The sequence below is a fragment of the Neolamprologus multifasciatus genome, chromosome 22, assembly GCF_963576455.1.
Source record: "Neolamprologus multifasciatus chromosome 22, fNeoMul1.2, whole genome shotgun sequence".
In the NCBI taxonomy this organism is placed as follows: Eukaryota; Metazoa; Chordata; class Actinopteri; order Cichliformes; family Cichlidae; genus Neolamprologus; species Neolamprologus multifasciatus.
In genome coordinates, this window is record NC_140459.1 from 8,947,052 (window position 1) to 8,974,882 (window position 27,831).

A 27,831-nucleotide genomic window follows, 5' to 3' on the forward strand; every position below is an offset into this window, starting at 1 on the left:
GAAAAGGCCAGAGCAATTAGTCTGGATTATGAGTCTGCAGTGAATGGTTATGCATTAGTTAAATTCTAACAAACACTAGGCTCTAAGACTTGTACATGTTCAATTAAAACAACAGCGACAGCAGTATTATAAGCAGAAATTGGAAAAATAACATAACTACTGGGCATACTTACAAGGCCACAGAAAGATTTCTTCAACAGAAGACATACTTGAACCTTCCCAGAAAAAGAGAAATAAAGAGCTCTGGGATGATAGAAACAGAATTTATGATAGTGAAATGATTATTCGATCCCTGTTGAATTTGTAAGTTTGCTCACTTTTAAAGAAAAGAATCGAATTTTTATGGAGATAGAAAAATTCAGAAAACAAACACATTACATAAAAGTTCTAAATCGATTTGCACCTCATTGAGTGAAATAAAATTTGATCCCATAAAATCCAGCCAGAATTCCAGCTCCCACAGATTGGCTGTGTACCCATGTGGCAAGCAGAGTACAATCAGCTACAGATATTCCTGCACTCAACTCGTTATGTTCCTGAAACACACCTGTCTTCGATTCCAGCCTCTCCACCAATATGGGCAAGACCAAAGAACTGTTCAAGGCTGGAATGGGCTACAAGACCATCAACAAGAAGCTTGGTGAGATGGTGGCAACTCGTGGTTGCAGTTGGGACCACAGTCAGCTAGAACACTACTGGTAACACACTACATCATTGACTGAAATCTTACAGCAGCGGCAAGGTCCTCCTGCTCAGGAGGACACGAGTCCAGGCCCATCTTAAGTTTGCCAGTGAACTTCAGAGATGATTCAGAGAAGGTTTGGAAGAAAGTGCTGTGGTAAGATGAAACCAAAATCAAACTCTTTGGCATCAGCTCGACCTGCAGTGTTGGGATGAAGAGAAATGCAGACTACGAGCTGTAGAATATTATCCTCACAGTTAAGTATAGGGGGAATATTATGATTTGAGGCAATCATGGCTCAAGAGTTGGGAGTTTGCCTTGTAATTGGAAGGTTGCCAGTTCGAGCCCCGGCTTGGACAGTCTCGGTCCGTTGTGTCCTTGGGCAAGACACTTCACCCGTTGCCTACTGGTGGTGGTCAAAGGGCCCGGTGGCGCCAGTGTCCGGCAGCCTCGCATCTGTCAGTGCAACCCCGGGTGGCTGTGGCTACAATGTAGCCTACACACACACCAGTGTGTGGATGACTCAATGTGTAAAGCGCTTTGGCGTCCTTAGGAACTAGTAAAGTGCTATACAAATACAGGGCATTTACCCTTTGGGGCTGTTTTTCTGCTAAGTATAACGGATGACATCATCGGACTGAGGGGCCAATGAACGAGGCCGAAACATACCACCAAGAAAACAGAGGAGAGGCAAAAGAAGAAAGACATTAAGATTCAAGCTCAGTTTTACTTCCTCATTTATTTATTTCATTTTGGCAGTCCTGGCCCTAGGGCTCAGGACTGCCAAAATGAATTAATTAAATACACCATTAAATAATAAAAAAAAATGTATCAATAATTAATATTGCAATAAATAATTAATTAAATATGCCATAAATATGTATTTAATTAAGTCCCATTTTATTTAATTAATGACACATGTAATTAATTATTTAATGGTGTATTTAATTAATTTATTTTGGCAGTCCTGGCATTCCATATATAGCTATTGTGGAAAAGAGGTAACACGATTTATTCATACTGAAATATGAGGATCAGAGAAAGCAGCTGGCCCAAAATGAGGGAAAATGAAAGTCAACCTGGCTATTACTGATACACTTCAAAAGAACAAGTTGTTTGGTGGGATTCATCAGGTACATTCAGCTGCTTCCTGTAACCTGCGCCTTTACCTGCACCTCCCTCGAATTGTTACAGGCGATTTAAATTTTCTGTGTCGACGCTGTCGTTTCCTGTCTGTGCATTTCCGGCTACCTTATCTGCAAAGATTCACTGCAGAAATGGATAAACTGTTATTCTCCACGAGATCGCATGTTTGATTTTTCCCACTGAGCACCGGTTGGTGGCGGTATTGCACCAGTTCGACGTGTGCTAAGCGCCAGTGAATTCATCATGAAGAAGAAGCCAATAAGGAAACGTTACACTGAACGCTTCCCAGGATTTTCCTAGAAGAAGTTAATGGAGCAGACAGCAAGTAATGGGTAGATTTTTTAAAAATAACCTCTTGTTTTAACACAAGTGCAAACAAATCTCTGGTCGTAATGTTCTTATTCTCCTTAATCAGCATGGAGACGGTGGTAAACTGTTTCAAGAAAAGACCAGATGCTGTGGCCAGACTGATCTGCTTCCCCTGGGCAGGTGGGGGGTCCATACACTACGCTCGCTGGGGAAATGTCCTCAGCAGCTCTGTTGAAGGTGAGGTGCCCAGAAAGCATTTCACGTGTACGTGCTTGCACGTTGTAACGAAAGCTCCAAGAAGCAAGTGGAAAAGAAATGTGGTGGTCTGGTATAACTAGTCTTCTCGTCTGTGTTTATGACTAAAGAACAGCTGGACAAAAGATTTTTGGAGCACAGAATAAATTCTTGGCTCTTGACTAAATTTTGTTATCTGCAAAAGAGTTGAGGGGAAAAAACACCTTAGAAAAAAGTTTTGCCATGAATATATATCAAGATTACCTTTTAACTTTTAAATGTATAGTTTTTAAAATCCTTCTCCTCACATACAAAATAATCAATAATCAGGCCCCGTCGTATCTTAAAGACATCATAGTACCTTAATATCTCAGCAGAGGACTTTGCTGTTTAAGATCAGTCTTAAAACTTTCTTTTTAATTAAAGTTTATAAGCCAGAGCTGGATCAGGTGACCCTGAACTGTCCCCCAATCATGCTGCAATACATTTAGTCTGCTGGAGGGCTTCCCATGATTAGTGTGTCTTCTCAGTCTTTGCATGTTTACACACCCATTTGCATTTGATCATTAGTTTTTACTAAACTCTGTCTCTCTCTGTAGTTTGCTTTTATTTTTGCTGCCTCTGCGTTCGTGTCTACAGGGGGTGGCATTAGCGCTGTTCCCTCACACCAAGAAGGTCCTGGGTTTGAATTCGCCACTCTGGCCGGGACCTTTCTGTTAGCATGCGCTCTAGCACATTGCGGCTTCTATCCAGATACTCCAGCATCTTCCCACAGGGGTTCGGTTAATTGGTGATTCTAAATTGCACATAGATGTGAATGGTTCCTGTGAAAGAGTGGCGACCAACTCTGGCGTGTACCGCGCCTCATGCCCTATGACAGCTGGGATAGGGTCCAGTGGTAGTGTAGTAGAGGAGTAGTACTTCTCCTCTGAGTCCCGAATGACTGAACTCCTGACCCTGTCTGTAAGGGACAAGCCAGCCACCCTTCAGAGAAAGCTGATTTCCACGGCTTGTATCTGCAACCTCATGCCAGTTATGAACAGAATTGCCAGCACTCTAGTCCGTCACTTAAAAACAGACCTGGCATTTAAAAACAATCAATCATCAGAATTAGGTTTCTACACATGCCTCAGGGGACTTTTATGCTTTGAATTATTTATGGTTACTCACTCATTTACTCTGAATCAAAGGAAGACAAATACTCAGAAGAAACATCACCTGATGTCTTTACAGTGTTTTTCTTTCTTTCTTTCTTTCTTTCTTTGTAGTGTTGGCTGTCAAACTTCCCGGCAGAGAGAGTCGAGCTAAAGAGCCATTCTTCGAAAACATGCAGCAGATCGTGGATGAAGTGATTAGTGTGTTGTTGCCGCTGCTAAAGGAGAAGCCATTCGCTCTGTTTGGCCACAGGTATGGCGAGAATAAATGATCCCTGAATAAAAACAAGGCTGTCGTCATAAACAGAACCCTGCATGGTTTTAATCCCTGCAACATAAAAAAAAATTCTAATCTGTTTCAGTTTCGGTGCCTTCACAAGCTTCGCTGTTGCAGACGCGCTGAAGAAAATTCACAACATGGAGCCAGTTCACATCTTTCTGTCTGGTGCTTCTGCACCTTATGTAAGTAAAACTACTGGATGACCTGGAAAACTACTTATTAAGTCTTTTTTTGCTTGGAAGTACGCTTTTTAAGTATTTTTTCTTTTATTGCTTGTGATATTTATTAGTTCCACAAAGCAAAAAAAGACAAACTTAGACCTGTTTTTTGGGGCTGTGGACTTCAAATCTAGTAATAAGTGATGCAGTGACAAACGTGAAAATCCTCTCTGTGCTGTCATGTCACCACTTCATGCTTTATTCTACATTTCTGTGCGTCTGCCACATAATCTTTCATTGAAACTATATTCTCTATAAGCTAATCACGTATTTTAAAATCAATTTAAATTAATTAGACTTAATCTGTACACACATAACTGCCATGAAAGCCCTGATCTATGAATCCTGATGTTCATATTCAATAAACATCAGCGATAACATTTGGAAAAGCTAAACGTTTGTAATTTGGCCTGTTTAACGTAAGAAAAGAGTTGGGTGTTGTTGATATGACACGACAACAGCACTGTACTGTGTTGTTCTTTGTCTTTAAGTCAGAGACTCGCATTAAAACCCCAAAGAGAAGCGAGTTGTCTGATGAAGATTTTCTTAAGTGGTTAATTTCGATTGGAGGAACTCCTCCTGAGCTGCTGGCGAACCCTGAAGTCCTCAAGCTCTTCCTTCCCGCCCTGAAGGCTGACCTGCACGTGGTGGAGAACTACAGGTGGGCTGACAGCTGTCTGTTACTTAATCTGCTCTTAACATTTCTAAAACCAAGCGTAGATGTTGTCAGTGATGGAGTTGCTGACCTCTCTGCAGATGTAACAAGGCGAGCAGCCCGCTTTTCTCCTGCCCGGTCACGTGTTTTGACGGGAAGGATGACATTCCTCATGATTTACAAGGTCAGTGCTCTAACAGGCCAAGAAGGGGCTGTACATTACTCTTATGGTTATGACATTGACTTAATGTTTGCTACTTTGTGCTTCTCCCTTCTTTGCTTTGCCCTCAGCAGAGCAGTGTATAAGTAACCCTAACAATCCGTCTCCTTCTACTGAACTCTGACTTCAGTATCTTGCAGTTTGTTCATCGGAGTGTGAAATTTAGATTGAAAGCACTCAGCCATAGAAACAACCTCTTGTATGTATGAATGGGTGAATGAGCCTTGTAGCACAAAGCGCTCAAGCAGAGTAAAGAAATTTAAAAGCATACATTAATAATTACATAATTAGACACAAGTTAATAATCAAATTAAAATGTACACACCAAAAGCCCCGTTTCACAGTGAGTGGGTGGCGTTTGTCAGGATGTTTCTTATGTGGTGAAAACCACCTTTAAAAAATGTCAGGTGGAGTTAGATTTGGTTAGTAAATGATGATCTACCTGGTTTATGGCTTCACCTGGTCCAGGGATGTCTGCGGCCTTCGGGCTGAGTAAATCTTTTGATGGGCAGTGTTAACTAACTGTTTCTTTTTTTTTGCCTGTCCCATTTGGTTCTTTAGCCGTCAGAATTGTTGTCTGAGGACCAACAAGGATACCCAATGGATTTATTTTGCCAAATGGATCATCATGGCATTGCCGTATTGGTCCATTTGATCGACCTTTGTTTTTATTATTTATTTTATTTTATTTTCAGTTGTTACAGACGGGACAGACATGAGTGAGGGATAGGAAAGGGAGAAAGAAAGAGGAAGGAAAAGAAAAACAGAAGGGGAGAGGGACAGTGAGAAACGGGGAAAAAATATCTCCTGGATCACCTGTTGAGAGAAAAAGAAGAGAAAACTAACTAACTGTTTCTTATTAGAGAGCACGGGATCTGAACCAGAGGCAGCAAGAATGTGTGACTGAGTACGTGAAAGATTTACAGGTGATCAAGTGAAATTAATGTGTGTGTGTGTTTTTATTAACAGCTTGGAAAGACATCACATCAGGAGATTTCACCATAAAGATGTTCCACGGATCTCATTTCTACCTGAAGGACTCTGGAAACGAAAAGATAATTTTGGATTACGTCACAAAACATTTGGAAACCTCAGAAATGGATTATTTATAAACAAAACGACGATTTTTCTACTAATTTATGGTGATATTTAATTGTGTTACCAGTGTAGCTTGTTATGTTTTGACTGCCCCAGTCCCACGAGTACAGTGAATTCAGTAACTAAGCTAAAAGTTTTGAGACCTAAAATAAATATCCTATTCCTGTTACTGACTTATTTTAATTATCTAGAGTTTGTGATTTAGAAAGATTTGATTAAATATCTCTGGATGCATCTTTTTCTGCTTTAATTTGGATTTTTTTTTTCTTTGACTGACTCCACAGAAACAAAACAAATACAGTTTCTCTTTTTAAATCCATATTTAAATGATTACAGTCTAGTACAATATATTCGAGATGCACTAGATTCACAAATAAATATATTGCCTCATCATATATGTGACATTTCTACAATTTTATTATTCAAGTTTATTATTTAACCTCAGTTGCAATTCTGAGGAAAAACACAAGCATGTCTATATATTATTGATTCAGAATCAATTTTCAATCATTATTATTTTAAATCCTATTTTTTATTATTGAGACCTAAACAAAAATATATATTTGTTTTGGTTTTTTTGCTTCTGTTTGTTGCATCACATTTAAGGGAAAACAACCTTAAGGAATGATTTGCAATTGCATGTTAATATTGAGCCACAGGACAATATTTAACAGTGTTCTATGTGCCCTGTGAATAACATGCCTTGCTCTAAGTGCAGCGTGAACTTAAAACAAAAACAGGAGCAGTCTAAAGAACACGCAGGTCATGAAACTGTCAGTGTTTTGCGTAGAAACACAAGAGTTAAGGTTAATCACATACATGGAAAAGAAAATATTTCCTAGTCAATATTCTTAGAGTACACACTTAAACGTTCTGAGTTTAGTTTTGTTTCTTTGGCAGCCAGATTCAAGTGAGGCAGAGTTGAGTGTTTGGGTTGGGATCCAGCTACACGTAGCCATCGTCTCTGGGAGGAGAAGGAGGGGGCGGCTGCAATTGATCGCTGTCCATCTGCTGTGTGTCAGGAATGTTCTCCAGTGTGAAGGAGTCAGTGGAGCGAGTGCTGATACGAAGAGAGGCCAGGCGGCGCAGGTTGCTTGGAGTCCTTGGCAAATCCACCTGGGCTCGATGTGACAGAGCCACCTTGCTGCTGTCGAGCTCACTCTCCGCAAGCCAAGGCGGAATCTGCAACAAATCCAGGTCCGGCATGAAAGTTGGGTTCTCAATCCCAGCTGGATGAACAAAAGAAACTGAATTAGAACCTCAGGTTTCTATATTATGGCTTCTGTTGTTCTCAACGATTTGCAAACATAATTTATAATCGAACGTATCACGTTTAAAATGACAAAAAGAAAAAAATAAGGCAATTTCAATGGTCGTAGGAACATGTCTGAAAGACGTTTGGAGAGAGTAATGTTTACAACAGTCTAGCTTCCACTTTTCTTCCATAGGCATTAATATACCCCCATACCATTAGAGATGCAAGCTTTTGAAGTGAGTGCTAATAACAGTGCAGTGTCCATGTGTCCCATCCAGTTCATTTCAAGTGAGCTGCGTTTCTGCATGTCGTGGTTAACTTTGTTCACAGACAACATGTGGAGGTGTTTCTGAGCCCATGCTGTGATTTCCTAAACAGTGTCATGCCAGTTTTTAATCCAAAGATCACAGGAATCTGTTGTGGATCTTTGGCCATGTTTTTTGCACACAGAGATTTCTCCAGATTTTCTGAGTCGTGTGATGAGATAATCAGTCTTTGCCATTTTATTTTGAGGAACATTTTTCTAAAATTGTTCCTTGATCTGTAGACAACATTTTGCAGATTGATGAACTTCTACCCATGTGTTGTTCTGATAAACTTTGCCTCTCAAAGATTAGCCATAGTCATGTTACTGTTCTGTTACCAGTTAAACTAGAAAAATGTTCTTCCAGCTAATTCTTTTTAGTACCACCTAATTTCCAACCGTCTTAACTTTTTACGATTACTGCTAACATCAAATTCAACATAAGATAATCTTTTTCACAAAACAGTAAAATGTGTACTTTTACGAGCTATATGGATTTATGAGATTTGACACTGCGTGCTTGATGCTTTTCGTCTGTGTACATAAATTAAATTCAACACAGCTTCAGTTCTCTGGACATTTTTTACAAATGTTTGTGGAGTCGGAGCAGAATTAGGCAATCCTATGATCATGAGCTGTCTTCACACATGCACTGCAGCCATAAACTGTTCCCAACAGGTTAGAAGGAAAACGTTCAAAAGAAATGAATCGAACATTAGCCAGGCTTTAACCTGCCAGTCCACTAGTACAAAGTCCATGTGATGTATGACAGTCGGGTACTTTTACCCTGCAGCTCACCCTTACATAAACCACATACGGTATTTCCAGTAGTGCGAGCCTGAGGATGACTGTTTCCTGCTGTGTGCTGCACAGAAAGATGGTAAATCCCCTGCTCTTGTTTTCTCAAACAGAAACACACAAAACTGAGAATTTCATTTTAAAGATTACATTTTTAAAATGGTACTTAAGTAAATTTTGCACTGAAGGGAGTTTGTTTCATATTGTATCTGTTTTGACCTTAATTGCATATAAAGTATGGTTCTGTAATATTTGTGTTTATAGTTACTAGAGTGACCAGTTATAGTGACCAGCTACTCTCTTGGTCACTCTTGAAAAATACAGGATTTACAGACTTGTTTTACCTCCTGCTCTGTACGTGGCTCTCATGTATGATTGGTCATAGCCAGAAGCGCTGTCTCCCTCTGAGTCTAAAAATGAACATGACAAGATTTTCATTGGCTCTCTAAGTGGTTACCTATTTTAAATCTGAAAAGAAAAACACCCAACAATCATACAAACCCTCATCATCCGAATAGCTGGTTTTAGCCTTGTCCATTGACTTTCCATTAGGCATCTGTAACAGGAAGAAGAGTCATTGGTGGTTCAAAAAGTCATATTCATTTGTTCTCATGTTTAGGACTTGGTAGCATTTTTAATTTTCGGATAAAAGATTAGTAAAGCCCAAAGAGTTTTATGAGTAAGCCAATATTATAGGAATATATTAGCTATTTGATGGCTGATTGGTATCGGCATTTATAGCAGCTGACAAATGAAAATGAATAAAGTAACAAGAAACGTGATAGTTTGTCCACCAGAGGGAACTCTGTAACTTCACTGTTAGCGATACACTTGCTTGGACCCTCACAAACACAACAACCAGCTGATCCAAGCAGAGTTATGCAGAGCGTAAACAACCAATTAAATAAATGCACATAAAAACCATTTGGGAGATTTGTTCATGTTTCATGTGTCTGAAAGAAAAAATGATCCGATGCCCAAATTTGAGTCAAAACACTAGACTTTTCTGAGAATTGAGATATTAATGAAGCATAAAATTCAACCACTAAAACTAATTTATCTTCAGGAATGCCAATAACTGTAATTTGGCATCTTTGCCAAAAACCATAATGCTCTTTATTATTTTTCCTTCTTTTTGTAAAACATTTGAGAATTCATGGATAACAAGAATAATTATGTTTCAGAATTAAAAATATGACTTTCAACCAATTGTGTAAGCATATTGGTGGATTATCAACTACAGATAAATAGAAATTATTTCTGTAATTGCTAATACTGTTAATTTAGGGCAGCTGTGCTATAAATCTTGCACTGGTTGGTGGTCTATTAAATTTGTTAACCACCATCAAATTTTGTTATCAGTATCCAACTTAAAAATCGGTTCTAGTGATTTTTTGGGAAAATGGCAAATGGCCTTTATAACGCTTTACTAGTCCCTAAGGACCCCAAAGCACTTTACACAACCAGTCATCCACTCATTCACACACACATTCACACACTGGTGATGGCAAGCTACATTGTAGCCACAGACATGATTTAAAAAAATCTAAATACTGAAAATGTTAATTATGTCTAAACATGAGATAAAGATAGTACAAAACAGTTTAAAAAAGTTTTGAAAAGTGTTATTTTACTTCAGGAAGAAAATAAATATAAAAATGAAGTTATGACCTTCTGCTGCTGTTCTTTTTGTGTGTGCTTGACAATCGTCTTTGGAGGTTTGACGCCCATTTTTGCAGACGTGAATGACTTCAGTCGGTTCCTCATGGTTCTCTGGAAGATCTCCTGGACTTCTTTTTCATCTCTGTTGATATCGAAATGGCTGCGACTGAATCTGTGCCGATGCTGTAAACAAGAGGACGAGAAGACAGCTTAATACTCCTTCACAAAATCAAAAACAGCAGGTCATGAAGTCAAGCTTAGGCTTAGGTTCAGCTCTGTGTTAATAGACTAGAAGATCTGTTGAGCTCATGCTCACAGTTCCTGCACATCTGCAAGCCACTTTGCAATGCATCTACCACCCAGTGCTTCCTTTATATACTACACTATATGGCCAAAAGTATTTGGTTGTCTGCCTTCACACATGTGAACTTGAGTGACATCCTATTCTTAATCCTTTGGGTTTAATATGATCTCAGCTCTCCCTTTGCAGCTATAACAGCTTCAACTCTTCTGGGAAGGCTTTCCGTGGGTTTAGGTGTGTTTATGGGAATTTATTAGTGAACTTAGACAATGATGTTGGACAGGATGTTCTGACTTGCAGTCTCCGGTCTAATTCTTCCCAAAGATGTCCTGGTATTTTGAGATCAGGACTCTGTGCAGGCCTTCGACACTGAACTTGCTCATCTATGTCTTTATAAATTTTACTTTATGCACTGGTGCACGGTCATGTTGGAAGGGGCCATCCTCAAACTGTTCCCACAAAGTTAAGAGCTTAAAATTGGTCAAAATGTCTTGGTATGCTGAAGCATAGTTCTCACTGATGCCTGGAAATATTCTTCTTTTGTACTAATTATATAGGAGCGCGCACTAAGGTGCTTTAGTAAGCCCTTGATGTAATGACTCAATGTGCTCATTACCTGTTTTCTGCTCTTGTAGAGATGCTGATCCAGAAGGTGGTGAGCGTTAATTGCCTCAAGTTCCCTCACAGCCTTCATGGTCTGCTCATGCATTTCCAGGCTCACTGATGGAATGGGATCTCTACTAAGAAGCAAATCAAATCATGTCAGCGATGTAAAGTAATACTACAATATTAAAGTAGTACATTAACTCTGGTTTCCATTTTACAGCACAGTGGCAAATTGAAGCTTCAGGCATAGAAGATGTTTGTTAATCGAATCTAACTAATAGTTGCAGTGCATTGATTTCACAACATGATCCTATACTGACTTTTAAGTCTGCTTTTAGCTCTTCTCTTATTGTCATAAAAATCTAGATTGCTCACCTCATAGTGGACATTGCACCATGATTATTTGACATATTTGCATTGTTGATATCGAAGGATTCACTTTCAGACTTTTTCTTGAAGTCAATAATGGAATTTTCATTACGGACAAACTCCAGAGAGCCCCTCCGCTCACCCTGGAACAGAAGAAGACCATGCTTTCTTTGCATGTGGCAGTTTTATCAGTTTTCTTTAATGAGTACTTTAGCAAAATGATGCTCACTTCAGTCACATATTCCATGGCATCCTTGAGGTTCAGCTGATGGAAGACATCAAAGACTTGGTCTTGTTTCTTCCTTGCAGACGGCTTCGTCAAAATCCATGACATCCAGTTTTCCTCAAAATACTTCCACCTTTGCAAAAAGGAAACTTATTTTAAAGTTTATTTTAAAATGAGAAGATATTTTCAAATTACGTGTCAAGTCTTATACGTACTTGCTCCTCATGTAGTTGTGTCCTATTTGTCCTGATATGTCTTCTATGGCAACCAGAGTGTGAGTAAACATCTAAAGAAAGGAGAAGGACTCAGCAATAACTGGATAGAAAATGGTTGTGTAGGTGAAACGAGAGATTTTTCGTTTTAGATTTACCTTGTTTGTCAATTTCTCTAGTAGCGAAACCTCAGTCACTGCAGCTCTCTTTACTTTAAGCCACATGACCAGAGGTTTCATTGTTATTCCCTGCAACAATGTCAAGCAGGAATGCAATAGTGTTAGGGGGGGTGGTAAGTTCATGAGCTTTAACAGAAACCGGGTAGAGGACAGGGTTCTCTGTATCTTAGCTGTTCCTAGGACTACTTTGTTTTGGAGAGAGACCTCTGATGTTGTGCCTGGAGTGTTTGGGAGTGACAGCTCCTAATGCTTTTATTGGTGATTTTTATTGGTACTTCTTTACTTTCATGTCAGAAGGGGCCCAGAGGCCAGTACAAGGAAGTGGACCCAAGGGCAGACACAAAAACAAACAGTAATAAGGTTTTACAGGCTTTACTGTAAACACAGAGATGAGAAATGACAAGATGTGGGTTCATGTGAGAGCACTATAGTTAGACCTGTAAGTAATACCTGTAATACAAGGGCTTGAGAGCAATATTTATTCTGTGGGCTTACTTGCAGGCCATTCCAAGGAATAGATTTCAGAGAGGTGCAGAGAATCTTGCCATGGAGGCCAGCGTCCAGGTAACTGAGCTGCATGTGAGCTGCAAGCTCCTCTTTTTATTGCTCATTGAGCCTCCAGAAGCTGGACTTTGGTTCAGCTGTCTTATTATCACTATACTTACCTACATTAGGTACATTACACTTTGAAGAGTGACTCCAGCAGATTCCAGACACAACATCAAATGTCCAAAGGAGTGCAGTCCCAGGAACAGCTAAGCTACTGCCAGAAGCCTTTTTTTTTCTTCGAAAAAGATAGTTAACTAATTAAGAAAAAGCGACAAATTCACCTGCAAGATGACAGTGAAGTAAACCACAATGAGTGTAGTGCAGACCATCAGGTTTTTCTCTTTTATCTTATTCTCATCCAGCATCACAGCCAGGCCATACGCAACAGCTCCTCGTAGGCCACCGTAGCTCATGATCACCTGATCTACAAACTCCAAGGGCACCAGCCTGTACCTGTTGAGGATCCAGGTGAGGAAAAACACACCTGCAGTACGAACACAAACACACTTACAAACACACAGTCTTATATAAAGACTCGCAAAATATCTTCAAATGAATCTTCATGAGTTTTGAATGCATTTTAGGAAAATCATACATTCTCGTGTTTCAGTCTATCATGGGCCGGCAGCAGTAGAAAAATTTATTTGGACACAAAACGGAGCCCAAAAAGACAAAATCTCACCAATGAATCTATACACAAAGACGAAGAGGAGCGTGAGTAGGATGAAGCCCGTGTTCCAAACCCAGATAACCTTATCGATGGCCGAGATGCCGAGGAAAACAAAGATGATGGTTTCTGATCCGTTGGCGAAAACCTTCATGGCATATCTGACTGTTTGGACCGAATTCTCATCCATGTTTGCGTTGATGTATTTCTGACAGCACATTCCACAGAAGACAATCCTACAGAAAGGAAACACAAAAGTAGACTTTCATCTAAATATGCTTACAAAATATGCAAAATAGACGCAGAAATAATAAAACAAATTCAGTTGTAAAACACTCACGAAAGGATAGCAGACAGCGAAAGCATCTCGGCAGTCAGGTAGGAAAGATATCCCAAAACAAAGATGAAGCCTGGCTCGATGATCTGGATGTTTTTTGTGCATCTGGTCAGAAGTGAAATTAGTAGGCCAAAGACAAGGCCCACAAGGGAACCGCCAAATGCGACCACAAAAAAGGAAACTGTAGAGAAAGGGGGAAATGTGTAAAAATCTACTTTTAGGCTTTGTTTTGTTTTGTTTTCATCACTCATGCAAGTGACTTCTTCAGTCTGAGCTGACTGCAGATTTCCCCAATTTTATAAACAGTACATTTGCATAATGACTGAAACCAGCACCACTGAAGGAACTGGGAGGTCAGTTCCCAGCCAATGCCAATAAAAGCATCGTGGTAGCTTGAAATGGTCAATGCATTTTGATGAAGAAGCTCATAATACTGAACAAAAAAATGCTGTTTATAACCCATACACAGGCAAATCCTCTATTAACAGTTTAATAAATGTCATATCTTACCTATTCCTTTGATAATTTCTGCAGCATCAATTTTAGGTCCTCCCAGTGACACAAATGCATCAAACACATTGAAGAGCACCTAAGAGATGAAGAAGAAAAATTAATGTTTAATGCAGTAAAGAAGGACCCATGACAAAGGGTGCAATTCCCCTGTAATCAAATGGAATTTCGACGTATTTTATTTGAAATTGCAAAGTAATTATATTTACCTACAAGTACTACACACTAGAGTAAGGGGGTAACAGGTTTTTGTTGTGCAAAAACAAACAGTATTACATTGTAGCTACACTGTCCTTTTGGGGGTATGGGCAGTTTTACAGAGTAGATTGATACTGCCTCTTTACGACTTTATTTAATCGTCGTTGTGTTAATGTGCATTAATGGAAGCCCTGTGGATGTGATAAGTACTGTTCCAGCGTACCAAGTTACAAAAAATAAATAAATACCACCAAATGTGTAGGCCTATGTGACCTTATAATGATGGAGCCACGTCTAACTTAATTTTTTTTCTGTCACAGTCACAACAAGTGTATTGTATAACAGAATGTCTCCTTTCCTGTGAAATACCTGGAAGTTAAGCAAGGTAAGTCCCTCCATAATAAGACCTGATGTTATGTTGGGAAATATTTCATTGTTTTTCCACGAATTACCACTTAATAAGGATCTATTAAAATAATTTATACACTACTTAAAACACTTGCTGTGTAATTATTTCTTAGTTCCTTTAAAGCACATGAAGTTATGCAAAACTAAAAATTTCCAACTACTATTTAAAATTACTTACATGGTACTTAAATTTACTTATAGTATAATTATTTTGTTGTTTCCTTTAAAAAGTAGTGTGCTTACCTTAAGTATAGCTCAAGTATTTGTGGGTAAATATGACCTCTTAAGCCCCAAAGGGGTTTCTGAGCTTCCTGCTCGAAAATGCAATGCCCAAATTAATTGATTATTTCTCTGCAATTACAAACTCCGTGCTTACAATCTTGGTATCAAAATAAAGCTAACACTTGTGAAATTTCATCAGAGGTGTAAATATTGAAGCAGATATTACTGTGTCAAAGTTACTGAGAATGGAACACAGAAAAAGTAAATAGAATTTATCCTCTATCCTAGCATATAACCCTTTTAAAATATGCCTCAGTTCACATTTCATTACAGAAATTCAGTAACCAACATATAAACATCATCTGTGCAAAGATTTATGTTTGTAAAGTGAAACAGTGAAAAATTACAGTCCTGTCAATACATGAATATCCACATGTTGTACAAAAATCTCTAATTTTGGCACACAATTGGACACCATGCCAGTTGAATTTTTTAGGTATTTAAGAGCAGAAATAATTGATTTTATTAACAGGCCTAAAAATACTTTTTTTTATATATATATATATATATATATATATATATATATATATATATTTGAAGAATTAACTACCACTGTTGGTCAAGTTACTTGAAAAAAGTAATCAGTAACTAATTACTGATTACTTCCCCAAAAAGTAATCCCGTTACTTTACTGATTACTTATTTTCAAAAGTAATTAATTACTTAGTTACTTAGTCAAAGGAGCTTGCAAAGAAAAGCGTCTGGACTTCTTTAAGTTACTTGAAGACGTTTCACCTCTCATCCGAGAGGCTTCTTCAGTTCTAAGGTCAAATGGTGGAGAGTCCCAGATTTAAACCTAGCAGGAGTATCCCCCCACAGAGGGACAAAAGGACCCCCTGTCACTGTTATAAAAAAGACACACAGCTTATCATCTTATAGTTCTAAAATCACTCTGTTGTTAATTCGTTAGTTAGCTTAGCCGCTAGCATACGCACTGTGTTGGAGGCTTGTTGCTAGCTAGTTAGCGATGCTACACACCTGCTACTCTTAATAGTCTTCAACACTTATGTTTTTTTTTATCCATTTTTAGACAGCGATGAGATCAGCTGCACACTCTACAGAGGCCCAGAGTTACTGTTAATATCAAAACAGTAACTCCCCCACTCACACTCACACCCACTCACACCCTGGGCCATCTGACCTCAGGAATTCGCATGATAAGGTGGGGCCAGGTTTCACAATGAACTCACCCGAAACTCTGGCTGATTGGGACCCACACCCAGTTCCACACCTTAGCTCAGGCGATTAGAGGATCATCAGGGGGTCCTTTTGGGGACACTCCCACTAGGTTTATATCTGGGACTCTCCACCATTTGACCTTAGAACTGAAGAAGCTTCTCGGATGAGAGGTGAAACGTCTTCAAGTAACTTAAAGAAGTCCAGACGCTTTTCTTTGCAAGCTCCTTTGACTACGATGACCTGGATGACTGAGAACCTTCACAGACATATTCTTCCCTTTCTTTCATCACAGCTGTCCTGTGCCAGAAGTTCTGTTGACCCGCTGTAAGAGGCATCATTTAAGAAACACCAGGAAGACTGAAGCTCATCACATTGATCAAGCAGGACTCATCATCTTCACCAGCAGCTCCCTCACAGGGAAATCTTCAGCACTCCTCCGTAGGCCCACCCCAGGAGATGGATAAACCCAGCATTTCATCAACACTGTGATGAGACCTTTGGTTTGTGTAATGTTATAAATACTCAGATACTCCCCAGAGGCTCCGGAGTTTTACATAAAGATATTATATTCAGTCCTGTAGAAAGTTATATATTTAAAAAATATGTGATCCTCTCTGGTTACTCTGGTATGAATAACTCTGAATCACTTTATGGTAAATAACATACTATATGTAAAAAAAAAAAAAAAAGCTGTGAAAAAATTCCAGATGACAAGTTTGTAGTTCAACATACAAGTGACGACCTTTGACCTTCATCAGGTTTTATTTAATTGTGTTAGAGAAAATCTCATATGCTCTTCATGCAGCTGAGTACATCAAGTGTTTAAAACGGAAGCTGTGCAGGTCTGAGATCAGCAGCTTTGTGAAACACCAAACTGAGGTCCTGTTAATGCTGATATATAGTGACACAGTTACATGAGTATTTAATCCTTTTGTTTTTTTTGTCTTTAACTTCATCAATAAAACAGCTGCAGCTTTCACTACAGCATGTGTGGTACTTTAACCTTTGTACTGTTTTCATCAAATCATTTTGCAGTTAACATGTGAACATGTTGGATGATCTGTCTGCTGTCACTCGATGGGGCTGAGGTCTGAATCTGAGGGCAGCTCCTGTAATCACAAAGACAACAGAACCATCTAACTCAGATATAAATTTTATCCCTCAATATTGAAATAAAGCTGATTCTTCTATCCTCACACACTCAGGATCTGAAGTTCTTCTCTTACATTTTTTTTTCAGTATTACAGTACACTACAGTACTTTAATCCATAGTTCCTGATTAATGAGGAGTTACTGAAGTACAAGCTTTTAAAAAAAATGTTACTGTCTTTACAGATGTAGCAAGAGACTGAAAACACGCTGTTGTTTGCACATATTTAATATTCAGCTCTGCACAGGAGCTGAAGCAGGGTGCAGCCTGTTGCTTTTACAGTATAATACTTGTAATAAAAGTACAGTAACAGTAATTAGTGACTGAGCAGCCCGCGGCGTTTCTCATGATTTCTTTAGTAAATTCATTCACCTGCACAGCTAAACGAACCCTGACAGCCGAGTGCTCATTTTAGCTAGCTAGGTCTCAGGAGCTAGCTAAGGACGGTAGTTACGGATTAGCTTACAAACACGTTTAACTTACCGAAAAAGTGCAGCGGGGCCTCGGGTCCTTCTGTCGGGTAGTCCAGTTTACTGAAGAACACCTCAGGCTGTTAGGTTAAAACACTCGGTCGTGTTTTCGTAGCGTAAACGCTGGGCGTCCTCTCAGAGCCTGCGCTCTATCTGCTATTCCCGAACAGAGATACACAAGTTTCTCCGTGACGGCAGCTGTCAGTCAAAGCTCTTATGATGACGTTTCACCCCAATTTAACATCACCGCGGTAGGAATTAGAATCAAACTTATGGGAAAGGAGACCCCTTGAACATCAATCAGCGTGATGAGAGCTATTGATAACACAAGAAAGAATCTTTGGAAAAAAATTATCTAAGGAGAATTAATTTATTTTAGTCTGACCCCAGTCCCATTCGCTAACATGGAGGAGGCGGGGTTTATGACCTATACTGCAGCCAGACACCAGGGGGCGATAGAGACGTTTTGGCTTCATTTTTGGGGAGCTGTCGCGTTGTCCATGTTTTCTACAGTCAATGATCTGCACACAGCTGTTGTCACAAACGTCGCACTCGCTTATGTCACTGTCATGAGACATTCTTGCAAAAAAATCACGGTTTTAGTAACGCAGTAACGAAGCGTTCCTACGGGAAAGTAACGGTAATCAAATTACCGTTTTTGCAATAGTAATCCCTTACTTTACTCGTTACTTGAAAAAAGTAATCGGATTACGCGTTACTGCCCATCTCTGTTAACTACACATTTACATGGTGATAGCCCTTTTCTGCTGTGCGCATGGAGCATTTAATTGGTCTCTGGCCCTTTAAACTCTGAGGAGCTGTAACTTTGGTCTCTTTCGTTCAATTTGCATGATTGACACCTTTTTTTAATCGTTTGAGCCAATAGAATCACAGTAACAATGCCACGTTCACGTTACTTCAACCAATCAGACGTTGCAAGGCTAAAAACCACATGGGCCCAGATTTACTGCATGTGATGTCTGTCCAGTCACGTGTCTGTAGGTGGGTCTATAATGGAGGTTGTTGATGGAAAATGGCTCTGACGTGCTAGGTAGGCGTGGTAACTGCTGATAATCACATGGCTATTTCATATAAATGAAATGAAAATAAATTCCATTTAATTGAAGAGGACTTACATCCTTAGTTATCGGTGGTATGAATAAAGTGTTACCAGGTGCTTTACTGTCTTAATATGCTTCACTCATGAACTCTTTCGGGGCAATCAGATTAAAGTTTCTTCTCTCTAACAAGAACATGGCAACACAGCTTATGGATGCAAACAAAAGAACCATAACTTCTGAAATCATTTCATTTGGCCATGAGACACAATGCCACAGATAGTAAAAAACAAACAAACAAAAAAAAACCACACTGGTTTTGTGTGGAAAATGTTCCTCAAATGATGACTGCTGCTGAACACTCGCTCCTCCTCTAGCTCCCCAGCCAGAAACCAGTTAAGGACACCTTTAACCTTTTGTTCTGCTTCACTCTAGTTACAGATTATATCAATACAATACAGGGCCAGAAATAAAGTAAATACATTGCCAGTATTGCCGATACCAATACTGATAATGATACTTTTAACCTATAAAGGCTGCTTATATAGGGGAGAGCATTGTGTCTTGATTTATGAGATGAATTATCTCTGATGCGCAAATTCTGTCCACATTTAATTAATTAGTTAATTTTTATTTTACTTTCAATTATAAGCTTAATTCAGTTCTCTAAGACACGTATTCAGTTTTATAGTACACCTCTCCTTTAAGGGGTAATATGATATAGCACTTATGCTTCTGAGAAGGTCACACTTCTAATGATAAAGTCACAGGTTTCAAGTTTCAGCAGTGAAAGGGGTGGAACTTCATGATTCGTATCAAATGAAGCAGAAACACCTTTATGGACCAGAGAAGCTCAGATAAGATGGCAAGACATCAGCTAGAGTAAAACCACTTAAACTGAAGTGCTGGAATGTTTACTTTCTTTACACTTCATGTCTTCAAAGTGGACATGCCTATGACAGATGTCTCACCAAACTCACAGGTTATGTTACTTAAGTAATGCTAAAGACAACAATGATGCATACAAACCACAGTTACACCGTCGTTGAGCAGCGACTCTCCAAACACCATGATGAAGAGGACGTCGTTAACGTGCACCTGCTCAAACACAGCGATGACGGCCACGGGGTCCACAGCAGCCATCAGACTGCCGAAAAGAAGGTACTGCAGCAGACCGATGTCCAGGTCACCTGTACAGGAAATGCCGTGATGCTCAATCATCCAGGTAAGTAAATCCCAAAAGGTTGATTCTGTACATCTGTACACCCCCAATCTTATAAACAGTACATTTGAATAATGACTGAAACTAGCCAACTGAATGAACAATGGGCTGGGAGGTCAAGTCTTTGATCATTAATATGCAAATTGTCATGACCATTGATCAAAGACCATGGATCAATGCCTATGAGTACCATTCACAGAAAGTTGGGGAATGGCTGCAATCACAGCATTGTAAGGCACCTCCTTGATTCACAGACACATTTTTTCTAAACACAACACCTCAGTGGCTTTAAACCCCAAAACACACTGCGCCAAAATTTGGTCCACCCCAATGATCGGATCCCCAGACACAAACAGAGTAATGTAGAGTGCGCTATGTGCCAGGAGGATTGCCATGATTTATACACTGAGGAAACCAAACAACTTCTTGTGAAGCGGATGGCACAACACAGAAGGAAGTCTATTTCCACCTACAGGCAAATGGACACTCTTTCAATGATGAGGATTTACACGTTCTGGACAGGGAGGAGCGTTGGTTTGAGCTAGAAGTCAAGGAGGCCATTTATGTGGAAAGGGAAAGACCATCTCTGAATCAAATATCATTGTTTCAGTTATTGTGCAAATGTACTGTTTGGGTTAGGGAAACCTGTAGTCAGCTGAGACTGAAGAAGTCACTTGGATGAGTGTTGAAATGTTTCTCCCACTGAATTTCCAGATGAACAGAATCAACCTTTTGTGATGTACAGTAATCATATTAGATCTCTCTCTCTGGTGCATTCACAAAGAAATTACAAAGCCCCTCTTACCCATGGCTCCTCCCATTTGGCACCCCCACAGCGACAGCCCCAAGCTGGCAGCATTCCAGCAGGTCCCAATGACAGCATGGACCAAGATTCCACCCAGGTTGGTGAAGAAGAGCTTGTTTGGCATGTGGTAGCCTGCATCCAGAATGACTTGAGGCAGCAGGTAGAAGAAGAAGACTGTCGGGGTCAGCCTGAAGGTTTGCACCTTGTCTGCAGCCCAAATCACGCCACCCAAAATGAAGCCAAAACAGATGAGCAGAGCGCTCTCAGGTATGACGCTGGTGACATGATGGTTGGCCTCAATGACTGAGAAGAGAAAACAAGATTTAAAAAAAAAAGAAGAAGATAAGAACCATGAATCAAGAGTAATAACCTTTGATTTTAGATTAATCTGCTTGTAGTCAGGTTGGAGCTGTGAGGTTGTAACATTTGCAAATGATTAACTGTAGTGCTCATCTAAAAAAACACGAAAGCACATGATTAACCAGCGTGGCGGATGAATGAAACCTCACTGCATAACTAAAGATAGCCTCATGATTAATGGGCAGAGGAAGTGCCATTAAAGTTTATTTAACAATAAACGCTACTGTCCCAAAACCAATTCCCACCTCACGGGGTTACACTTCTGTTCTGCATGTTTATATTTACCCTCTTAAATCCTGCTGTATCATGTTTGATATGTGCAGTTTTTGAGACTTCTCCTTTATCAGTGTGATTTTTTTCACCCCTGAAAAACCTAAAGAAGTTTCATTCAAGATACATTCTTCAGCATTTTTTAAATGCCAGATGTAGCAAATATGATACAAATCAAAAGTCATATATGGAAATTAAAATGTTATACATTTGTTATATTGGCTCAACAAATTCTCAATTTTTAATTCATTTCATATTTTAGGCTTTAAGAGGTTAAATGTAATTAAAGAGTAAATTACAGAAACTTGTATCAAGTATACAATTTTTCACCTCTGTGTTTTTATCTGTATATTTATATTTTATAAGCCTGAGCTATTTATTTAGAGGATTTCAGCTACCAAAAGTGAAAGCTTGTTCCACATCACCTTCTCTGTTTGCAAGAGACGAACTATACTTCTTCTTTTCTTTTATCATCTCGTGTAATAAACAGAGCATAGAATTTTTTATCATATTTATATTCTACAATATGTATTACATACCCAGTTTGCCCAGAAATGACACCAGTACCCAAAAAGCCACTAAATAAGGGGTCTCCACGTGGTGCCACTTAAAGCTAACGATGGGTATTCCTGTGGTATTGGAGCTGTGGCCATGTTGAGACTCATTCGAGTGACTGGATTCGGACAGCTTCAGGTGGGACCCCTCATGTGTTGCCACAGCTTCACCCTTCAGTGGTGACACAACGCAGATCAACAACACTGACCCCAACAGCCAGAAGAGTGCATATCCACAGCGTAGCATTTGAAAAAAATAAACTGACTGAAGAAAAGAAGCCTTCTCGTGCCTGTATTACCTCAGGAGGTAAAAAAAAACAAAAAAAAACCACCTCTGCCAATGGCTTCCTACCCTCACAATATTCAACACTCTTTCTGCGACTTTGTGTCATCAGTCCTGACACAGTCTGTATCAGGACTGGACTCAGCCTCTTTATAAGTTCACTACTCCTCTATGAGTAAGGTCATGTATGAGTGTGTGGTTGAAGAGTTAAAGAAGGAGCAAAAGATGTCATTCGGTTATTCAGTGACATTTGAAACATTCTCCGGTCATTGCTGCATTTGTACTTTCCGGTCCCGTCCACTCCAGTTTGTTATAGTTAGTGTTGTTGAATGAATACCTTTAGTTTAGGAACATTTCAACCAGTTTCACTCCTTAGTAATGATTGACACCGACCCTACGCAGTCTTAGTTAAAGACTCCCTTGAAATTACGTAGCACCTTTCTCCTCTGTTAAGCACTCAAAGTGCTTCCTACTGCTAATCTAAGTCTCCCAATCACACACATGTGAATGCAGTGTTCACTGTCTTGGCCAAGTACCCTCTGATCAGTAGATGATCTGCTCTACCACCTGAAACACAGCTGCCCCTAACAAAGAAGAAATAACAAAGGTGTCGTAAAGCAGTCCATAAATAAACTCCTATCATTACATATTGGAGCAGTTTCTTCAGAAGGGCACAAAACACTCCTGACTCAGTTAAGAAGCTTAATCATTCGTTTTGTCTTTACATTACTAAGTGATGCTGCAGGGGGATTTTTGTGCCAAAACAAAAAAAAAACGTATGACTTTGTCCAACTTACAAGGTGAATGCAATGTTAGAGACTGTAATTTCAAATATATCATGCAAATTAAATGAAACAGAGAGTTGACGAAGCCAAAATCCACCTGTATTGGCATACACTGTGACAATATTGTAACAGGAGTGTGGCGTTGGCTCAACTCCAGCTGCTGCAAGCCTCACGCACAGTGCTCGTGTGGGGAGAATGATTTAACCCACAATTACAGACTCCTGGGGACAGACAGAAGGTGAACAGTGTTAATTCATAACAGTTGGCTGGTTTTAATGTACTTTAGTTCTACTAACTCCACGGTCTCAAATCTGAGACTCTTTTACCCATTACCAGCGGCTCACCGTTGCTTTGGCAAAAAAAACAAAAAGCAAAAAAAACCTATATTAAAATAAATGTATAAATGAAAACATGGTTATTTCTTTTTATATTTAATTTGTGTTTATCATTACCAAATGTGATTCTGATGGCTGCAGAGCAAGTTTTTTTTTTTAAACATTTGTTCTTTTTATTAGTGATGTGCAATACCACTGATTTTCTGTCCGATTGGGTACCAAGTAATATTCAGGGTGGTATTGACGATACTGATCCCATACCGATACTTTGTACAAAAACGTATTAATGATTACAGGACATCAGATTACTTGTTCTTATCACTTAATAATGCAGAGTTCATCATATAGAAATAAAAAAACTGAAGTTGTGCGCTATTTGAACACCTTGCCTGCCTGCAGCACTAAAGGACTCCGTGAGAGACGTCTGTCTCGCCCTAGCAGCACCTGTCCCTCTCCTCCTCTTCAGTTCGCCTCAACATATTCTGTGATATGATTTACTCTGAGATGTTTGACAAGGTTAGTGATGTTGCCACAACCACACATGCCAAATCTCCCGATTTTTCTGGGAGAACACCGAATTTCAGTGCCCCTCCCGAAAATCTCCCGAATTTTTCCAGATTTTTCACCCAGACAACAAAATTGAAAAACCATATTGCAGAATTCATAGCGCGGCCCAGCCAATTCCAGTCTCCAACAATGGCGGCAGCTACTTAGTTTTAATATTACTCTTATTTCTCTTTCTGGGTCGCAAAAAAACTTCTAACATATTTTCAGGTGAGAATGTATCTGTGTAAACTTCAAATATCTGTGTCAGGGCTCTGTGTGCAGGCGGATGGAGAGGAGGATCCAAATGCGAGACTCTGAAACTGAATTGAAACAGAGAACCTTAGCTTTATTGCTGGTGATAAACGAAAACATGAACTGAACACACAGGCATAATTCTGAGGGTACGACGCGACACTGAGCACAGGAAAACACAGGGGTAATATACACAGGGTGGTAATCAGGGAATGGGCAACAGGAGGGAGACACAGCTGCGAGAAATTGGACTAACGAGACAGGGGGAGCAAAGCTGCACACACTAACATAAGACATAGACTTTCACAATAAAACAGGAAATAAGACACAAGGACGCAGACTAAGAAACACAGACAGGGCAGATCTAAAAATAATACATAGATAAAATATACAAATACAAAATAGCAAACACAATGTCAGGGGGTTCGTATAAAAAAACAAAATAGACACAGTCTATTAAAGAATCACATGATATTGAACAGGGAACATAAGTTTATGGTTTTGACAGCTTTTAGATTTTGAGAATGTTGTATGGTTTTAACATATTGTTTGGTTTCATTTAAAAAGCACTGAAAGGATGGTTTTGCGTTAGAAAATTTCGACTTATGTATATGAAATTTAGCCAATAATATCAATAAATTAATCAAATAAAATTTGTCCTGTGCATGGGGTACTTAAAGAAACCGAACAATATTTTCTCGTAACAAAGAGAGAACTCAGAAAAGTTAAAGGAAACAACAAAAACACAAAATTCTTGCCAGAAAAGATTCGTGTATAAGCATGACCAAAATAAATGAGAAATATCTTCCTTCACACAATTACAAAATGTACAGTTAAACCAATTACTTACTAGAGGTGGGAATCACCATACATCCCACGATACGATATTATCACAATACTTAACACACGATACGATATTATTGCAATTTTTAAAAATATTTTGCGATATTCAGATTCTGTACATAAAGGTAAACTTTATCAATATTCATTTGATCTAATATCAAAGTCTCACACTCAGTCTTTCTCTCATTTCAGTCAGTTTTATTGTTGACAAACTGAACGGTTTGTATTATAGTCTAGTCCAACTTAACTGAATGCAACCATCTGGTACAATTATAGCTATTCTGAACTATGCAATTTATGAAAACTATGCAGCCCATTCAGCAACTGAAGAATTTGAAAGTAAATTAAAACAAAATATAATTTTACATTAAATAAAAAAGTTTTAAACTTAATTAAAATAAAACATGTCTTAAATTAAAATAAGTAAACTGTCATGTTTATTGCTGCCAAAAAAAAGTTAAACACATTTGGACAGTGAAGGAATGTCAGGATTCTTGCTCAGAAAAAGGATCAACATGCTCTGAAGTCAGAGCACAAAAACCTTTTTTGTAACAAAATATTGATTTCTGCTGTCCCTGTATCGATACATTATTAGCAAACAAATTATCACGATACTACACAGTATCAATTTTTTCCCCCACCCCTAAAAAACACAGACTTATGTTTGTATAAAATGTCTCTATTGTTCCAAATATAGTATCTATGTGGAGAAAAGTTGTGTTTATAAATCAATGACCAGGAAAGAAGCATTTGTTTATGAAAGTTGGATAGTTTTAAAGGGATTTTATCGATATTGTAATTACAAAGCAAAAGAAAGTTAAGACCACCAATTTTTGAGAAAATATAATTGTGAATAAAGTTCCAAATTGAGGTTGGGTTCCTGAAAAATTGTTTAATCCAGTTTATTTTAAACACATTGTTTAATGAGATGAGGAGAAGTCAAGAAAGTTTACTCCACCATGTTGGTATGAGTTGGATAAAACTGATCTTTTAATATAATGAATTCTATTCTTCCATATGAAATTATAAATAAGTCTGTCAATATCTGCCAGGGTTTCTTTATTTACATCAAGAGACAAAGCAGCATAAGTTACACGAGATAAACCCTCTGCTTTCGTGAGTAAAACTCTCCCTTTAATGGATAAATCCCGCTGCAGCCAAGCATTTAGCTTTTTTTGTGTTTTGTCCAAAATTGGAGTGAAATTAAGGGAGCACCTGGTGGATTGATTTTTATTAATGACTATACCAAGGTAAGTGACAGACTCTTTCACTGGGATGCCAGCAATAGATAGACTGGTACAATTTCTAAGGGCAAGCAGTTCACATTTGCCAATGTTTAGGTGGAGTCCTGAAGCTAAAGAAAAGGCATTAATTGTGTTAATAGCCATCTGCACCTGTGAAGCATTTTTTAAAAAGAGAGTGGTATCATCAGCAAGTTGACTAATGAATATTTCTTCATCCGCAATTGTTATACCTTTCAGAGGACTGTGTTTAATATAATCAGAGAGGAGTTGAGCACAAATGAGAAATAAGTATGGGGAGATGGGGCAACCTTGCCTGATACCACGGTTCAAGTTAAACCTAGGTGATGTACCGGCTTGTAGTTTGATGGCGCAATTTACATTTTTGTACATTGTTTTAATTGCATTCTGAAAATAAGGACCAAAGCCAAATTTGTCCAAAGCCTGAAAAATAAAACCATGTTCAATCGTGTCAAACGCTTTGCAGAAATCTACAAATAAGATAAAGCTATCATCCCGACACAAATCTGCATAATCAATTAGGTCAAAAACAAGTTTAATGTTGTTGGATATGTGTCTGTTAGCCATAAAGCCAGACTGAGTTTCATCAATAATATCATTCAAAACAGCTTTCAGTCTTTTGGCAAAGATCTGAGCTAGGATCTTATAATCATTATTAAGGAGGCAAATTGGCCTCCAATTGTCAATATAAGTGGGATCTTTCTTTGGCTTTGGGATTAGAGTTAACAGACCTTGTGATAAAGTGGGGGGAAGAGACTGATTTGTAAGACTTTCAATGTATACATTAAGAAGAAATGGAGCCAGTTGATCTGCAAAAGTAATGTAAAATTCAGAGGTTAAGCCATCGGTTCCTGGGGATTTATTAAGTTTAAGACGTCGAATAGCAGGTAGCACTTCACTAATAGATATTGGCCTATCACAGAAACTCATCTGATCTTCTTTAACTGTTCGCACATCAGGGATTTGTTCCATAAAGTTCAGAGCAGCACTCTCATCAAACTCTGACTTGTATAAATTTTTATAAAAATTGGAGCAATAGGTGGAGACTTTTCGGGAATCATCAGTTATAATACCGTCAATATTAAGTCTCCGAACAGAACTACGTTTAGAACGAGATTTCTCTAATTTAAAAAAATAGGATGAGTGTTTTTCACCTTCTTCTAACCATCTTCTCCTTGATCTCACAAAGGCTCCCTCTGCTTTCAGTTTATAGATATCATTTAACTTACTCTGTTGCAAGGCTAAGTCAGTTTTATCTTCTTCAGATAGGTTCTCTGTTGGGATCTGAGTGAGAGCAGTAATTACATTAATTTCTTCATTTTTCCTTTGTTTTGCTGCAGATGAGCCATACTCTCTTAAATATTTAGCGGCTTCAAATTTAAAGAGTTCCCAATTTTGACAGTAGAGATGACTGGTTAGGGCTTTATCCCAGAAACCAGTTTGATTAATGACAAAATATCTTCAAGCACTTTTTCATGTTTTAGAAGGGAGTTATTAAGTTTCTGGTAGCAGCTCCTACAAGTTTGGGCAGCATTGGTATTGAAAAAGACCTGAAGTGATACCGCTTTGTGGTCCGTGAGCGGAGTTGGCATTATATT

At 38.8% G+C, this 27,831-nt stretch overlaps 2 protein-coding genes across 4 annotated transcripts; one reads left to right on the forward strand and one right to left on the reverse strand.

The window, feature by feature from the left end:
* The first annotated feature begins 680 nt into the window (after nucleotides 1-680).
* On the forward strand, nucleotides 681-6,246 carry olah (oleoyl-ACP hydrolase). 3 transcript variants are annotated; one of them, XM_085148466.1, is made up of 7 exons: nucleotides 681-838; nucleotides 2,244-2,374; nucleotides 3,640-3,778; nucleotides 3,888-3,987; nucleotides 4,515-4,684; nucleotides 4,780-4,862; nucleotides 5,868-6,246. In XM_085148466.1, exons 2-7 carry the CDS (start codon nucleotides 2,245-2,247, stop codon nucleotides 6,008-6,010), a joined length of 765 nt encoding a protein of 254 aa, XP_085004592.1. In that variant the 5' UTR covers nucleotides 681-838; nucleotide 2,244; the 3' UTR covers nucleotides 6,011-6,246. The 3 variants fall into 3 exon arrangements, with proteins under 3 accessions (XP_085004592.1, XP_085004591.1, XP_085004590.1); XM_085148465.1 differs by lacking the exon at nucleotides 681-838 and adding an exon at nucleotides 2,022-2,153; XM_085148464.1 differs by lacking the exon at nucleotides 681-838 and adding an exon at nucleotides 2,043-2,160.
* Nucleotides 6,247-6,703: 457 nt separating this feature from the next.
* On the reverse strand, nucleotides 6,704-22,911 carry slc9a3.1 (solute carrier family 9 member A3, tandem duplicate 1). The gene is made up of 16 exons (XM_085148467.1): nucleotides 21,913-22,911; nucleotides 20,744-21,046; nucleotides 19,746-19,906; nucleotides 13,972-14,050; nucleotides 13,465-13,642; nucleotides 13,140-13,360; nucleotides 12,739-12,941; nucleotides 11,888-11,977; nucleotides 11,733-11,803; nucleotides 11,521-11,650; nucleotides 11,298-11,434; nucleotides 10,933-11,056; nucleotides 10,025-10,198; nucleotides 8,855-8,909; nucleotides 8,698-8,763; nucleotides 6,704-7,225 (listed from the first exon to the last, which is right to left on the reverse strand). The coding sequence occupies exons 1-16, from the start codon at nucleotides 22,172-22,174 to the stop codon at nucleotides 6,942-6,944; spliced, it is 2,538 nt and encodes an 845-aa protein (XP_085004593.1). The 5' UTR covers nucleotides 22,175-22,911; the 3' UTR covers nucleotides 6,704-6,941.
* Nucleotides 22,912-27,831: the final 4,920 nt, after the last annotated feature.